This window comes from Sapajus apella, unplaced genomic scaffold (genome assembly GCF_009761245.1).
Source record: "Sapajus apella isolate SASKATOON/1434 unplaced genomic scaffold, GSC_monkey_1.0 scaffold47, whole genome shotgun sequence".
NCBI classification, from domain to species: Eukaryota; Metazoa; Chordata; class Mammalia; order Primates; family Cebidae; genus Sapajus; species Sapajus apella.
The window spans coordinates 4,048,535-4,065,793 of record NW_022436987.1 but is presented as its reverse complement, the minus strand read 5'-3'; the positions used below and the strand labels follow the sequence as shown (position 1 = coordinate 4,065,793).

General features: G+C 45.7%; 1 protein-coding gene across 4 annotated transcripts in view; it reads left to right on the top strand.

The window, feature by feature from the left end:
* The first annotated feature begins 1,963 nt into the window (after nucleotides 1–1,963).
* The window catches only part of TRIM66 (tripartite motif containing 66), a 42,700-nt gene continuing 27,404 nt past the window's right edge, over nucleotides 1,964–17,259 (top strand). For 2 of the 4 annotated variants that reach the window (XM_032240676.1, XM_032240673.1), the window contains exons 1-7: nucleotides 1,964–3,734; nucleotides 10,292–10,395; nucleotides 12,286–12,433; nucleotides 13,602–13,734; nucleotides 14,064–14,180; nucleotides 15,548–15,662; nucleotides 16,226–16,372. In XM_032240676.1, coding sequence (XP_032096567.1) covers nucleotides 10,387–10,395; nucleotides 12,286–12,433; nucleotides 13,602–13,734; nucleotides 14,064–14,180; nucleotides 15,548–15,662; nucleotides 16,226–16,372 — 669 coding nt within the window. In that variant the 5' untranslated portion in view covers nucleotides 1,964–3,734; nucleotides 10,292–10,386. Of the gene's footprint in view, nucleotides 3,735–7,339; nucleotides 9,426–10,291; nucleotides 10,396–12,285; nucleotides 12,434–13,601; nucleotides 13,735–14,063; nucleotides 14,181–15,547; nucleotides 15,663–16,225; nucleotides 16,373–17,259 lie in introns of those variants that run through there. The other 2 variants (XM_032240674.1, XM_032240675.1) reach the window with 2 other exon arrangements.

The following is a 17,259-nucleotide window of genomic DNA, read 5'->3' as shown; positions in this document are numbered from 1 at the left end:
CCTGTCAGGGTTGAGTGCTGTGGAGGCCAGAAGGCAGGGAAGGCCCTTAATCTTGAACCCCTCACTGCATAGGTGAAGCATCAGGAGTCCAGGAAGGGCTAGGATCCTGCTGAAAACCACATAATTGGTCACTTTCAGAGTCAGGAAAAAAATCTAGCTCTGTTGCCTGACAGTCCAGGGCTTTCCTGGGCTTGAGGGCCAATGGAAACTACAGACCCAGAATAGGATGCTTCCCTTGGTTTCCAACTGCCTCTCTGTCTCCAGGCCCAGCTGGAAATGGGATCAGTGGCTTTGCATGGAATGTGTCAGTGCATCAGTTTTTCGATTGACTCTGAAGATGTGGGATGAAAAAAGACACAGGTGCTACCTGGGTCAGTGATGGTCTATCAAATGAAATGAGCCCAGACTCATCCTACCTGTACTTTTTGCATCATACTATGGGTACTTTCTTGGCACAAAAAGCCTGTTTCACAGCCAAGTGGTTCCTAGGAGCATGGATTCCGAAGGCTGTGGCTCATGCATCCGTCTCCAGCTGTGCCAGTCACCTGGCTTTCATGGCCAGATTCTGACTCTTGGCTCAGGTCTGCTGCCTGGCTCTTCCTCACAGTCCCTGGACACCTGCCTGACCTCAGTTTATTCCCTATTTTTTCCTATAGTGATATTTTTCCTGACCTCACTTCACTTATTGCCACTGTGGTTATGCTCCCAAACCCTCTAGCTTTGATCCTGATCACTCGCTGTGACTCTGGGCCTGCACATTTAGCTACCTAAAGGCTTCCAATTGCTTGCAGTTCAGAACAGGCACCTAGCACGGCCTCCAAGTTTTTTCTTAATCTGGTCCCAAACTAATGTTCTAGCCTCATCTCCTGTCATTTCTCTATATGTTCTAGCCTTACAAGACTTTCCAAAGAGGCCTCACATTTTTATATCTATAATTCTGTTTATGATGTTCCTTCCTCCCGAAATATGTTTTCTTGCTTGAAACATCCTACCCAACATGAGGGTCCAGCTCAGGTGTGTCCCAGTTGTCAGAATGAGAATTCACAAAGATGGGTTTGGGCTTGGCAACAAGCAAAATCCCCATAATCAGAATTAAACCCCAAAGGGTGAGGCTCATACAATTAAAGGAGCTGTTGCTTTAGGCCAGAGGTCATAAACTTTTTCTGCACAGGCTAGACAGTAACTATTTTAGGCTTTGTGGCTCATACAGTCTCTGTTACAACTACTTAGCTCTATCATTGTAGCAAAAAAGCAGAAGGCAGCCATAGACAATATGGAAATGAATGGTCATGACTGTATCCTTTATTTACAAAAACAGGCAGGCTATGGTTTTCTGACCCCTGTTTTAGGTTCTGTCTGGGGAAATTGGGTGGTTTGAATCTGTGGGTGACACCCAGTAGCAGTAGCTGTGCAGGAACCAGGCAGAGTCAGAAAAATATGCAAGGGACTCCCAAGGAGGGAATAATGTTAGGATGAGGCACATGGAGGGGAGGGAAGGGAAGGGCAAATATTAGAAACAGGAGGGAGTAAATTTTGGCTGGAATATGGGATGCTTGAAGGAGAGAAGTGGGAATTCTGTTCAGAAAGGATATTTAGGGCCAAATTGTGAAGGATCTTGATTAAGCTATTCTGTGGACAGTGGGGAGCCACTGAAGGTTTTTGGTCAGTGGAATATGGTCAAATCTGTACTTGGGAATATGATCAAAGTCTTTCTGACTGGCCATGGTGGCTCACCCTTGTAATTCCAGCACTTTAGGAGGCCAAGAGGGGAGGATCACTTGAGGTCAGGAGTTCAAGACGAGCCTGGGCAACATAGTAAGGCCCTGTCTCTACAAAAAATAAAAAGTAAATTAGCTGGGCGTACACCTGTAGTCCCAGCTGCTTGGGAAGCTGAGGCAGGAGGATCACTTGAGCCTAGGAGGTTGAGGCTGCAATGAGCCATGAACATGCCACCACACTCCAGCCTGGGTGACAGAATGAGGCACTGTCTCGAAACAGCAAAAACAAAGACAAACAAACAAGAAAAAAACAGTCATGCTGGCCCAGTGAGAAGAACTCTAGGAGGAGACAGGACTGGATACAGGAAGCCCTGCTGGACTACTGCAGCTGTTTAGGCCATTGGTTCCTGATTGCTGGCCTTGAACCAGTGCTGGTCTGGATGCCTAGGAATTGTTTGTGATGCTAGCTAAAAATACAGATTCCCAGTGCCACACCTAAACAACATATTTGGATTTGGTAGATTCAGGATTTCTAACAAGCTCTCCAGATTTGGGCATCACTGGTCCAGACAAGACAGAATGAGACCTGATCTTAAGAGGGCAAGGGGGCCAGAGAAAGGAACGCATAGATAACATGGGATTCGACCACTGCTCTCTTCCTCCTGTTACCTACCTCTGTTCATGACAGTGCCTCCACTTGACTTCATGCTCTTCACACACCACCACTAGCCCCAGCATCATAATTTGCTTGTGTCCTGTCAGTTCTCTTTGAAATGAGTCTTCTGTTCCCTTTTTTCATTTCGAACCTAATTTAGGGTCCCATTAATGCCCAGCTATACTGACCTCTCTGTGTCCAGTTTATCACGATAATCCTAAAGCCCAGCTAAGTCACTCTCCAGAAGCTTTTAGGCTGCCTTTTATCTTAGGATGAAGGTCAAGCTCCTGAGCTTAGCATTCAGGTCCCCTGAGGAGCTTACTCTCCTGCCCATCCTTCCAAGCACATCCCTGCCACTCCCCCTCATCTGATTGCTCTGTGCTTTTGAAATTATCCTGTACTTTTAGTCTTGCCCCATCCTAATATCTACTCCAGTCAATCCTGTTCATCCTTCCCTTTTTCCTTCCCTGCTTGTATGTCACTGGATCTTCCTGGTGGGTAGAGTTAGCTGCCAAGGGGCACCTCCCAGGACCTTTGTGCATCATAAATGTGTGTCTTCTCCATCCGAAGTCCAAATCCTCTGCTTGTGACGGACAATTGGTCACTATGGCAACTGACTGTGACGTCACAGGATAAGGACTTCAGGTGAAGTGGCAGGAGCAGGTGAGTATGTAGGAGACAGATTTCAATGTCTGTTGAAGGCCCCCCCACACCCTCCTTCAGTGCCGGGGGCATGGAGGGATATCTCGGGCTCCTGCTGTTTTTTAAAATGATGCGGTGAGAGTGTGTGCCTGGCATCTGCGTGCTGCAGCAGTGTGGGGCTGACAGAGTGTGTCAACTTGAGCTCTGGCTGTGCAGGCACCGCTGCTGCGTGAGCCTGTTATTCCATTCTGGATTGCTATTTTGATACCCAGATTGCATCATTCTTCCTACGTATAAACAGGGGGTCCCCAGGGCACTGCAGCTACTCACTTCTCCACCAACACTGTTGTTGTGATGAGCTCTATTTAAATGAGCTGCCGGATCGGGGCAGGTTCCAGCCACACATGAGCACTGTCATTTTGGGGAACATGGAGGGCTGAAGGATTTTTGGATGGAGTCCTAAAAGGCTGAGAGTGATGTCTCCCGAGCTGTGCAGAGGGCGACAGAGCTAGTTCCTGAAAGTTGGAAATGTCGTTTTCTTCCTTCTGAGCTTCTATTCCAAGGCACCCAGAGGATTAGGAAGGAGATGCAGCTAGGAAGAGAGTCGCCTCTTTGAGGTCTCCCTCTTGCTGTTCAGTGTGGGAAAATTGCTGCAGAGCCTTCGAGATAAACAGAAACAGGAGGAGTCAACCAAGCCCTTTCTTGCAGGATTATCTCAGGTGAGCTAGAGAAATGCAGCCCTGGCTGAGGATGCATCAGAGAAGGGAGGAGAGGATCCAGACTGCTCCCCTTACCCTGTCTAGTATCCACTCCCCAAGGCTTTGGCCTTGCAGCCCGGCTGGCTGCAGCATGCAGGGTGGGTGTTCCTGGGTGCTTGGTAAGCACCATCCTCTGGGACCTGTGGTGGTCTCACCTGTCGCTCTTCTGACTTCTCTCCCAGGTGTTACTCTAATCGTGGCAGCAGGGCCACAGGTAAGCCTGCTGGCAGCTGGGGCAGAAGCACTAGTCACTTTAGGGGTGACTTGGATAAAAATTTGTCTGTCTAGCAGGGACTGGGTATTTGGGGTTTGGGTGCAACATGTTTCTTGAAGGTGGTGCCGCTCTCAGTGGTGGGTCGGAGGAAGCCTTCGGGGGCTGTGTGGCGGGGGCCTTGGCTGGTGCTCAGTAGAATGGGGCTGCCCTGGGGGTGGGAGGGCAGAACTGTTAGTGAGGATGTGCAGCCTGCCAAAGGATACAACTAGAGTGGTTTTTCTGATTGCTTAGTGTCTGACAGAGGCGTAGAGAGGTAGAGCATCTTCCCTGTGGCTACAGAGGTAATCAAAGACTGCTTAGTGGTTCAGCGTATCACATATGTTATACCAAGGCTATGTGGATTTAGCTAAGCCCCTCTCCATCTCAGGGCCTTCATCATCATCTGCGTGGTGGGTATTGGCCAGATGAACAGTGAAGTTCTGTCCAGCTTTGGATCTGCAGATTGGAACTAGCAGAGGAACATCAGGCTCCTCCAGAGGATTCAATTGCTCTGTTGGAGTCAGAGCTTGGACCCCAGCTCCAAGCTACCTGGAGCCCTGGACAAGAGCTGTAGAATGAAGGGCTTCCCAACCCTCAGGGGGTTGCTTAGCATTGGTGTCAGGCTTACGCGATGTATGTTTCCTCACTTGGTGGCCTAAACTAACCTGATACCAGCTTTCTGAGACCTCTTTGGGATTTCTCTCCTCCCCTACCTCCCGGTGTCCATGTTGCCTTGGCCTTGCTGTTCATGTCTGAAAGGTAGACTACCCAGTGTGAACCCCACTTCCTTGCTGCCTCACTAAGTCCTACGCTCAGCACATGTTCTAGGTCCCAGCAGCGGTCCTTGTAGTGCTAAACCTCAGGCTGCACTCTAGGCCTGCTTATGGGTCCTGCAGTTGAGCTGGGAGTCTGGCTCCCACCTCAGTGCCAACGGGCAGGGCACAGGGGTATCAGGTCACTACCTGTCTGTTGAGGATCTGCCCTTTTCTCTGCCAGAGAGGAACTACATCACACCTGAATTCAGAGTCTTTGTTAACTTCTTAGAGTTTCTTTTTAAAACTGGGCTAGCCTGCCTTTCTTAGCTGCATGATACAGGGGACGGCTATCAGGCTCAGCCACAGGGAGAAGGGAGTGCTCTCTGAAAGGTGCCGGGTCTCAAACTTGGTTGTACATTGTATCATTGTATTCGCCTGGGGATTCTTTTTTTTTTTTTTTTTTTTGGCTGGAGTCTCACTCTGTCGCCCAGGCTGGAGTGCAATGGCACGATCTCGGTTCACTGCAACGTCCGCCTTCCGGGGTCAAGTGATTCTCCTGCCTTAGCCTCCTGCGTTACTGGGATTACAGGCACGTGCCACCATGCCCGACTAATTTTTGTGTCTTTAGTAGAGACAGGGTTTCACCATGTTCGTCAGGCTGGTCTCAAACTCCTGACCTCATGAACCCCCCCGTCTCAGCCTCTCAAAGTGCTGAGATTACAGGCGTGATCCACAGTGCCTGCCCTCACCTGGGGAGTTTTTTACACATGTAAAGTGCCTGGTTCAGAGAGTGGTGGTATACAGATGTAAATTTGTCTCATGCCTTTCAAGGACCAGAAGTATTTGTACTTGTGACAGATGGACTGAATGTCCTCAGCTTTCAGAGCTGCTCTCCTAGGCTCCTAGGCTTTCAGGAGCATCTCTGGTGTCTGTGACTTCCTTATTCTGGAAGCAGAAGCCCCACATCTCATGGGGATAATTGTGTGGACTTGGGGTCCTATCTCTATACTTCTCAGAATTGATGTTCTTGTATGTGAAATACAAGAGTGGGACTGTTGCATGAATAATAATTATTCACTGAATACAATAGAAAAAAATCATGATATCTAAATAATATGTGCAATGTGATTTAAATATTATTTATAACCAAATTAATATTAAATATTGTTAAGTAGATGTTTGATTATACACAGCTCTAAAAGCTGATATATTCCAGTTGTCTAAAGTAAAACTTTGTTTTGGTATCCTCATTGAAAGATGGAGAATCTCCTAAAAAAATAAAAAGTCAAGGTTGACACAGCTTGATGGGTTTAGGGAGCTTCTGAGGGAAGAAAATAATTTTTGGACAAAGGTGCTGTGACACAAAGAGAGCGCATGTCATTTGGGTCCACCCTGGGGCCCGCAGCCTCCCTGGGACAGTGCCTGCACCATTGCGATGATTCTCTGTCTCTGCTCATTGCTGCACAACCCCTCTTAGAGGGCTAATCCCTTAAATTCAGGCTTCCTTTCAATGACAAGCGTGTTCCCTGATTTTCTGACAAGGATGATAGCCAGGAACCATTTGGCTGTCTGTTCCATCGCATCTTGCCCAGGAGAATATTTCTTTTTTAAAAAAAAATTATTATTTATTTACATATATATTCTTGAGACACAGTCTTACTCTGTCGCCCAGGCTGGAGTGTAATGGTGCGATCTCGGCTCACTGTAAACTCTGCCTCCCAGGTTCAAGAAATTCTCCTGCCTCAGCCTCCCGAGTAGCTGGGATTACAGGTGCCCGCCCCCACCTTTTGCTAATTTTTGTATTTTTAGTAGAGATGGGGTTTTGCTATGTTGGCCAAGCTGGTGTTGAACTCTTGATCTCAGGTGATCCTTCTGCGTTGGCCTCCCAAAGTGTTGGGATTACAGGTGTGAGCTACCATGTCTGGCCTCCAGGAGAAAAAAAAACCTGGTTACTGTAGGCAGAATAAGTGGGTTGGATGATTTGTACTTCCCTGCATTCCTATTCCCCTCATTTTAATGGTGTAGAAAGTAAGGTTGAGTGAAAGGGGGTGTTACCCAAGGTTACATAGTTAGATACTGCCAGTCCTGGGCCTAGAACCCATATTTTTTAATTCATAGCTTTTCCCAAGCCCCACACCTCTGCTTTCCTTATCAACCTGCACTGGCTTTTTTTTTTTCCAGAAAACTTCCAGGTGTCTTCTTAGTACTTTCAGTGCTGTGAGTGCAATAAGTACACTTGGAACTCACAAACCCAAAAGAAATGCAGTTTTCAGCCAGCCGTGGTGGCTCACACCTGTAATCCTAGCACTTTGGGAGGCCAAGGCAGGCGGATCAGTTGAGGTCAGGAGTTTGAGACCAGCTTAGCCAGCATGGTGAAATCTCATCTCTACTAAAAATAAAAAAAATTATCTGGGCATGGTGGCAGGTGCCTGTAATCCCAGCTACTCAGGAGACTGAGGCAGGAGAATTGCTTGAACCCGGGGGATAGTTTGCAGCTAGCTGAGATTGTGCCACTGCACTCTACCCTGGGTGACAGAGCAAGACTCCATCTTAAAAAAAAAAAAAAAGAAAAAGAAATGTAGTCCTCATTTACCATCATCTACTGGTTCTTAGAAACTGTGATTTTAAGAAAAACAATGTACAGCAAGTCCTTAAGTAAACATCCTTTTGTTAAAATGATGAAAAAAAAATTGGTTTCATTGTATGTCATCATGCTTAGTTGCCACTTCCAACAACCTATCAATGATGTTAAGTGAAGACTTACTGTCTAATTGTCCAATCTGCTAAAAACCAGGTAATAACCTTTAATACCAACTGTGGTTTATTTTTGAAGCAGACATATGAACAGGTAGTTAAAATGCAATGTGATATTTGTTGTACTAGAAGGATGTTCAGGGCGCTGCAGGAACCCAGAAGAGGGACTAATTAACTCATCCTGGGGGAAATTAACCCTGCTTCTCAAAGGTGGAACATTTGAACAGGTATGAAAGGATGAATAGGAGTTTATCTCAAAAGGAGAGGGGCAAGAAAGAGTATTTCAGAAGAGGAAACAGCATTTCTTACAGACAGAGAATCATGCAAAAGTTTGGTGTATCAAGAGACAGCAGAGATATTGGGCATGGCAAAAACACAGGGTGTATGGCAGGTGAAGTTAATGATGAAACTAGAGAGAGACAAGGTCAATTTGCAAAGGGCCTTGAATGCCAAGCTGAGGACTCTGGCTTTAAGGTCAAGGGAGCAGAGAATGTGTGATGAGACCTTGTCTGACCTGTTCAGTTCTCTTTTTTCATTCTGCTTATGAGGCTATGTTATGATGACTGATGTTTGGGCATCTGATACCAGGGAAGTCTGTGGAAGTCATTTTCAACAATTAGAGCAGCATTTCTGTCCTGGGCGCAGATGAGGAGGTCTCCCTAGGGTAAGCCAAGTGGAAGAGAGGGACAGTCCCCTTATTTCCCTGGATAATGTCACCTGTGGAGAGCATCCTTTTCCACCTCTGGCCATTGTTCTTGACAGGCAGGAGAATAAGCAGGACATTCCAGATGCAGTCTTGTCATTAACACCCATGGTTCCACAAAGAATCAGAAAAGTTTTCTCTTTTTTTTTTGGTGGGGTAGGGGAGTATTAAACTATTATTTTTCATGATTTTGTGGATTTGGATTTTCCCAGGACATATCAGTTACCTTTTACTAGATAACAAGCCGCTTTTAAACTTGGTATTTAAAGCAACTAAACTTTATTTAGTTTGTGATTCTACAGTTTGGTTGCTTGGGCTGGGATTCTCTGGGTGATTCTTCTGGTTTGGCCTGGGCTTAGCTAATTATGTCTATGTTCACTCTTGTGTCTGTTTTCAGCTAGTGGGTTAGTTGGGGCTAGCTGGTCTATGATGGCCTCAGGTGGAATGCCTGAGACAACTGAGATCTCTCTCTGCATGATCTCTCATCTTCCAGCAATCTCAACGCCAGGTTAGCTTTTTCACATGGCAGTCTTAGAGTTCTAAAAACAAGAGGAGAATTATATAAGGCCACTTGAGGTCTAGGCTTGGAGAACTTGTCACTTTTGCTACATTTTGTTGGTCAAAGAAAATAATGAGGTAAGCTTAGATTCAAATGGTGAAGGGTCCTACCTTTTTTAAAAATTAAAAAACTCGTCACTGACTTGAAGCTCATGGAGAGTCTTACCTTTTGATGGTAGGATTGGAAGGGTATGGATGAGGGAGGGGAAGAATTTGTGGCCATTTTTTTAATCTACCACTCAAACTAACTTTCATCACCAGAGAGAGTTGATAATTGAGTTTATTGCCTTACTATGAATAAAATATGAGGAATCTTTTGAATCCAAAGTCATGGAGGATCATGTGATTTCTGAAGTTTTATCTAATTTAATCTGCATAGCAACTCTTATTTTCCCTTTCTATTTTATATATGAAGAACCCGGGGCACAGAGCAATTAAGTGAGATAGTGTCTTGCCCAGGCTGGTAAGCCTGGTCTTTGGACTTATTTGTCTGACTGTAACTCTGGAGTAACTGCTGTCATATCATTGTTTCCTATCTTGAAGAGATGAGACAGGGGAGATTGTAGTGGTACTGCTGCATTCACTGCCATAGCCATCCCCTTTCAGATCACCCTCATCCCTGGACACAGGTACCTTGCCCTACTCCAGAGGCTCATTTTCTTATTCCCAGTAGGTTGACTGCTGTTGGGGTGGGCCAGCAGAATAACTATAGTCTCCAGGGTGGAAGTCTTTTGCTGTTTATAGTCCAGAAGCCCACTATGTTGAAGAATGTGTTAAAAACTGATATATTTCTCTGGGGAGAGAGAGTAGGTCAAACTGTTCATACGTTTTGTGTGTGTGTGTGTGTGTATATATATATATATATATATATATATATATATATATATACCCAACGTGGACTAGGGAGAGAGAGCCCTCCAAAAGACCTCTGAGCCTCAGGGGCAGACTGACTGGTATACGCTGTACTAAGAGAAAAATACCTCCTAGATGAGCAGGCAGGGAGGCCTTGCCTTTCTCTGACTAAAGCCTTCTGGAGGCTGCAGCTCAAGATCTTCCAAGTCACCCTGCTACATAGTAACCTTAATGACTGGAGCTTTGCACTGGGCTAAACTGACTCTCTGGATCTTGGCTAGTAATGGGAGCTGTGCTCTCAGGGATGTGGAATGAGGAATGGGAGCAGCAGGAAGGCACCTGATTGTCAGAACCAAAGCAGGGTTACTCTTGTAGCATGGCTTATTGGGAGGGGAGGAAGGTAGGACCAGGTAAAGACAAGGATGTGAGGAGCCCAGATGGTCTGCAGGGAGGGCCCCATTGGGATGGTCATGTTCAGGGTACCCACATAGTGAATGCAGGCTATGGCATCAAATGTAGCTCATTTTGGCACACTTGATTATTGCCACATATCTTGGTGTTGTGTATTAGAAAGCCTTATGTCCAGGCCTTGGGTATAATCAGCCATGTTGCCCTGACTCTACTATCTTTCTTTCCCACACAGAGCTCATCTCCTGTCCTGGGTGTAAACGAGTACATCTTACCAAGGATGTAACTGAACATTTTTTTCTGCAGTGTGTTCCTACTGAGCAACCCAAGATGGCCAGGGTAAGTCAGGACAAGGAAAGAAGCAGCTGATCTTTTTCAAAAATCTGGGAGGCCCCTGTCCTTAAGTCTGTCTATTCACCCATCACTCTATCTGATTTGTTACTTCTCCATCAGTTTGCCTAATCATCCAACCATCCATCTAGAAGAAAATAAAAATGTGTCAGTTGGGGAAAAAATAGAAAAGAGTGGCTTTTCTATTAAGTGAAAATTACTGTCTTTTTTTTTTTTCTGTCAATCCTTTTAGCAGCAGGTGAATGTGAGTTAAGGTATATTAAGAATTGCTTACTGTATCTATAGTTATTCTTCTCTCTCTTACAGCACTTACTGAAAAATACCAGTACTGGGCTTTTGTTTTACTTTTTATCTTCCTGAGTTGAAATTCATGTCCCCACCTCGGTCTCCCCAGCCTGGATTAAATGGGTTTATTAATCTTGCCTGTATTTAAACACTATCACTTTTTCCTGAATTTCTTAAAATTTTTTATCACTTATTGGCTGGCAGCCCTTCTGTTCCTCTTTCCACTAGGGTATCCTTGCCACCACTTTGTATTAATTCGCCAATTTACTTACTTGTTCCTGTGTCTGATTTGTGTTGAATGTCTCACATGTGCCAGGCCCTGTGCTGGGTGTTAGGGAGATAGACCCATGTACTCTACCTTCAAGGAATTCATAGTTTAATTAGTAAAACTTTCAGAATTCATATTAGTTTGGTGGCCTGTGTGATTCAGGCACAGATAGGCCAACTTCTCCAAATCTCCCCTTTTCTTGATGTTTTATATCAGCTCTGGCAAGATATTTGCTTGCTAAATGAATGAACATTTGGACTAGGAGAGGCCTACGTACTCTCAGATCAGGCAGACCCAAGTGTGGGAGCTTAGCTCTGAACACTGGTCTATACTTGCCCTTTCTTGGCTGCATTTGACCATCTTGCTGTGTATTCCCATATGTGGGCTTTCTCCTCTCCAAAGCACACTGAATTTCCTGCCTTTGCCTGTGCTTTCCCTCTGTTATAACATTTTCCTCCCTTGTCTGCCTGGTGAACCTACTTGCCATTCAGTATCCAACTCAAATGTTTCCTCTTTGTAAAAACTTTCCTGGCTACTCCTAGACTGATCTCCTGGAAGCCTGCCTTGGTTTCCTTAGCATGTGTTGCATCCCTTTTATTACAGCATTACTCAGTTAATGCATACCATCCTGTGTGCTATAGATAGCATGAGGTCAGTTCCTTGGCTTATGCATCTGGGTATCCTTAGCTTCGTCACAGGACTTGTGCGAACAGCCCCTGAGACAGCTGCTGCTGCTGCTGCTCCTTCTCCTCCTTCTCTTCCTTCCTCTCCTCCCCCTCCTCCTCTCTTCTCCTCTTCCTTCTTCTTTTTCCTTCTCCTTCTTCTTCCTCTTCCTTTTTTGAGACAGGGTTTTCCACTGTTGCCCAGGCTGGAGTGTAGTGGTATGATCTCAGCTCATTGAAGCCTTGACCTCCTAAGCTCAAGTGATCTTCCCAGCTCAGTCTGCCTAGTAGCTGGGACCACAGGCATGTGTCATTCCTCCCAGCTAATTTTTGTATTTTTTGTGGATATAGGGTCTCACTATGTTGCCCAGGCTGGTCTCAAACTCCTGGGCTCAAACAATCCTCCTGCCTTGGCCTCCCAAAGTACTGGGATTATAGGTGTGAGCCACCATACCTGACATAGCCACTGCTCTTTTGCTCACAAAGGATGCTTCCTTTCACAAGCCCTGACATATTACTCCCAGACAGCTCTCCAGAATAGACTACACTCCAAAATAGTAGAGGAATAGGCATGCAGGACCCCAGTCTTTAGAGGATTTGCCTCTTGTGTAGGCAGACCTAAATGAGGATATTGCCAGTAACTCCAGAACTCTCTGCTTCCAGAACTGCTCCGAATGCAAGGAGAAGAGGGCAGCACATATCCTCTGCACCTACTGCAATCGCTGGCTCTGTAGCTCTTGCACAGAGGAACACCGACACAGCCCTGTCCCCGGGGGCCCGTTCTTTCCTCGGGCCCAAAAAGGATCTCCAGGTACCAATCTTACCTCTCCCCACCCACTTCCATGCTCTAAAACAGGGCTGAACCTTAGGATCCCTGGAGAATAGCTCTCTGATCTTGTTTCCCTACTGGGAAAGAAAGAAGGGACAGTCTCAGAGCCTTTCCCAAAGGAAGTCTTCTTCAGAGTCGGAGTGACTCACTCTAGTCCCTCCCAGTTGGGGGCAGGGGAGGATGAGTGTGGATAAAATGGTACACGGAGGAAAGTGTTGAATTATTGTGGAAGCTAGCTGAGCTCCCTACCTTTCACCTCTAGAGCAATCATGCCACACTTCTAATTTAGTTACTTAGTTAACTTAGTCTGGATCAGGGCTTGTCCATTTGTCTATCCAGCACCATCTATTTTATTTTTATTTTTATATTTTTTGAGATGAAGTCTCACTCTGTCACCCAAGCAGGGGTGCAATGGTGCGATCTCAGCTTGCTGCAACCTCTGCCTCCTGGGTTCAAGTGATTCTCCTGCCTCAGCCTCCTGAGTAGCTGGGATTACAGGCATGAGCCACAATGCCTGGGTAATTTTTGTATTTTTAGTAGCAATGGGGTTTCTCCATGTTGCCCAGGCTAGTATTGAACCCCTGACCTCAGGTGATCCACCCACCCTGGCTTACAGTGATAGGATTACAGGCATGAGCCACTATGCCCAGCCACCATCTGTTTTTAGTAACAATCTTCTTGAAAGTCTTTTCTCAAGGCCCTTGAATTGTGGGAGGGGTTCTACATCTGTCAAATCCAAAGGAACCAGAGTTCATGATCCATGTGATCTATCCTGGAGCCTGGCAAGACTGGTTTCAGCTCCATTAAAAACAAAATCCTGATTAATAAACAGGTTGAGGTTAATTGTGAAGGATTCGTTATTCTGCAGGAGATCTATGTGGAGTAGTAGCAAGTGCCTTCTTTAGCCTCTGGCAGGTAATGGGATGCTGGGCCTTGATGGTGTGCTACTTCCGGACAACTGGGCAAATCCAGCCAAGCTAAGCCCAAAATTCTCCTTGTGCCCCTGGAGAGGCATCTGTTTGTACCACCTTCCCCCAAGTTCTGTGTCTCTGCAGTGTCCTCTGAAGGCTGAGGGCTGTGCAACAAAGCTTAACTGAGAGATCTGCCTACCTAAGCGAGAGAAGCCCACTTTCTCCATCTTCTCTGGCAGGAGTGAATGGTGGTTCTGGAGACTTCATCTTGTACTGTCCTCTACACACACAGGAAGTGCTCAAGCTATTCTGCGAGACATGTGATATGCTCACATGCCATAGCTGCCTAATGGTGGAACACAAAGAACACAGGTGGGGCTGACAGACTGCCTGAAATGGGCTGGGGAGGGCTCTGGACTTCTTGCTTGTGAGAGCTCTGGGGCTCCCCATCCATCAAAATCTTTTCTCTGCCCAAGCCCACCTGCAGCCCCTGGGCTGAAGTTTTTCTCTGCTCCTATTGTGGGACTTCTCTGGAAAAGGCCTACTGGGCCAAGAGCCTGTGGTGCCTTAGACTTTCCCTAGAAGTCATCACAGCTTCCATAGGTCTGGCAGAGACAGTGCCCTGTGGAGATTCCTGTTTGGTTGGCATGTTCAAAGTAGGACTCAGCCCTTCTCAGCTTTTTCTCTGCCTCATCCCTTAGGTGCAGACATGTTGAAGAAGTTTTGCAAAACCAGAGGATGCTTCTGGAAAGTGTGACTACACAGGTGGCACATAAGAAATCCAGTCTACAGACATCTGCAAAGCAAATTGAAGACAGGTAGTACAGGCTAGTGCCTTGCCAGTGCTGGAAATGCTCTGTTCCTACACACCCGGGGTCCCAACACCAGGCCATCAGATATAGTGCCTGTGAAGAGCACATGTGGTTAAGCAGATGTGAACATATGTCCAAAAGGCATATGTCTTGGCCTTAGAGGTCTCAGGGCCAGGGAGTTGTCATCAAGTCATCACTTGGTGACCGAGGCCAAGCTAGGTCAGGATGATCAGAGTGAGCTTGGCCAAAGCATACACCTTATGAACTAGCCGGAAGTCAGTGCTTGAGAACAAGGGTACCAAGCAGACACTCGGGAAGAGGGGGCTGCTTATGATGAGGGTGGAATAAGCCAGGGGCAATCTGCGCTTTATTACCCCTTTCCCTAGGTGTTCTCTATAAATCTGCAAATGACATGAAATCATTGGCATTTTACATAGGAAGAGGAAGTGGTAGATGCTAAGAGCTCAGTATGTGGCAAGCACTGGCTTGGGTATCATGTATGCATTATTTTGTTCAGTTCTTGCCATTCTTTCCATCAGGGATTATCTCCATTTTACTGATGAGGAGACTGAGGTTCACAGAAGTTAGGTAACTTGTCTGAGATCACACAACTGGCCTGTGACTGTGCTGGGTTTGGACGTTAGGTCTGTGGTGACTTCAAAGCCCATGCTTTTTAAGTTTTTAAAAATAGCTTCATTGAGATATAATCTACACATCATAAAATTATTCTTTTAAAATGTATAATTCATTGGCCTTTAGTATGTTCACATAATTGTGCGACTGCACATAATTACTGTCTACTTTTAGAACATTTTCATCTCCCTCAGAAGAAGCCACATAAACATTATTAGTCATTCCCCATTCCTCCAACACCCCCCTGGGTGAAAGGGACCTTTCTGTCTCTTTTTACCTCATGGCAACATTTATTGGAGCATCCTCCATTTAAAGACAACAACAAGTTACAATAAATCATTCCCATACTTTCTCTTTTGGTCTTACCTCTAGTGCTGTGTCAACTGGTGGGCTACTTGTTGACCTGGGTGTAGACTTGAGGTTTACCTAGAGAAAACCAAGCTGAACTTTGGGCCGTTGGCTCACTTAGATGAAGTGGGCTGGGTCGTACAAAAGGTGGGATGATGGAGGAAGTTTCCCTCTCTCTCTCTCTCTCTCTGTATACATATATATGTGTATATATATGTATATATATAGATGTATGTGTGTGTGTGTGTGTGTGTGTGTGTGTGTGTGTATTTGGTGTCTGCTGGGCCCTGATCTCAATAGGCAGCCTCCAGGTTGGTTCTTACGTTTGCTGTCTCTTGGTCCTCATAGGCCATGAGGAAAGCTTACCATGGTTTGTCCTATTGAGTTTACAGGATTTTTGAGGTGAAGCATCAGCATAGGAAGGTGGAAAACCAGATCAAAATGGCCAAGATGGTTCTGATGAATGAGCTGAACAAACAGGCCAATGGGCTTATAGAGGAATTGGAGGTATGTATAGACAGATGGACCAGATGGTTCAGAAACCATGCACATATCAAACTAGTCCCAGCACCCAGGGAAGCCTAGGCTATAATTCAGATATGTAGCTTCCATAGCTGTCTGCTGCTCCCTGTATTTTAAAATGTCAGTCTAATTTTAGGAGGGTGGCTCATGAAGGGCTGGAAAATCAGTTCAAACTGATTTTTGATGCTATGTCTCTTAGGCAGTCTTTCATCCTTAACTACACAGGGTTATTATAGTCTATAGTCTTGGAAGAGAAAGTCACAAAACAAACCACCTTCTTCACCAATTTATGCACGAGATACAGACATTTATTCATTTCCTCATTCATTTATTACTCATTCTATATTTGCACCATACAATCTCCCACCATGTCTTCCTCTCCTTTTCCATCAGCCAGCAGCCCATGGCAGCACTCTGCCCTACTGTCATCTCAGGGCTATCATCTCATCTGATTCCATCAGTGACACACACAGGCCACCAGACTTCCCAAGCAGGTAGACTACAGTCCAATAACAGGTTCAAGGACTCTGTCTTCTCTCTGTACCCAGGGCATTACTAATGAGAGAAAGCAGAAGCTGGAACAGCAGTTACAGAGCATCATGGTTCTCAACCGTCAGTTTGAGCATGTGCAGAATTTCATCAACTGGGCTGTCTGCAGCAAAACCAGTGTCCCTTTTCTTTTCAGCAAAGAGCTGGTAAGAGGAATCTCCCAACTCCTCAGCCTGTCCTTGAAGCTTATCAGAGCACCGCCTTTGTCATAAAGGCAATGAGGCAGTCCTAGGAAGTGCCTTTTCTTTTTAGGAGGAATAACTTCCTCCTTCCATCCTTCAAATTCAGTCGCTGCTTTTGGGTTAGTAAGTAAACAGTATCTGTAACCAAATGCCACAGTGCAAAGAGGATGCAGGTGCTGAAATTGTCCTCCCCTACTGAAGGTAGCTCAGTTGGGAAAATCTGTAGTTCTTTGTTGTAGGTCAGTGATTCAGACATTATCCTGGACATGAGCAATGTGCTGGGCATCTCATAGAAAGTTACTGGGGCTTACATGGGGAGCTAAGAGAAAAGGAGCTGGAGATAAGGTTGAAGTGTTAGACTTGAGAGGATGACAGTGCCCAGGAGAGGGAGCAAGAATTTTGAGAGAAGTTGATGGAGTTTATGTTTGGATACTTTGAATCTAAGGTGCCTATAGAGCATCCAAAACCAACTCTAAGCTATCTACCATGAAAAAGCTGTTTTAATATATATGGGTGTGGAAGTCAGAAGAAAAGTTTGTTTGGAGAAGGAGATGTAGGAGTCACCAGGAAATCAGTGGTATCACCTTGGAAGAGTGTGTGGAGCAAGAAGAGAGAAAGTCAGGAACCCAGGGAATACCGTCATTTTCAGCGTAGACAGAGGAAGAAGATGAGTGGAGGTGAGTGAGAAGCAATGGTCAGAGGTCGGAAGCAAAACAAAGTGTTTTGCTTACACAGAAACAAACAGAGTTTCCAGTTTTAAGTGGCCCATATGTCAATGCTGCATGGGTGAAAGAAGGTGAATAGTGAAGAGCAGCCTTCAGATCTGGAAATGAGGCTATCGTCTGAAAGAA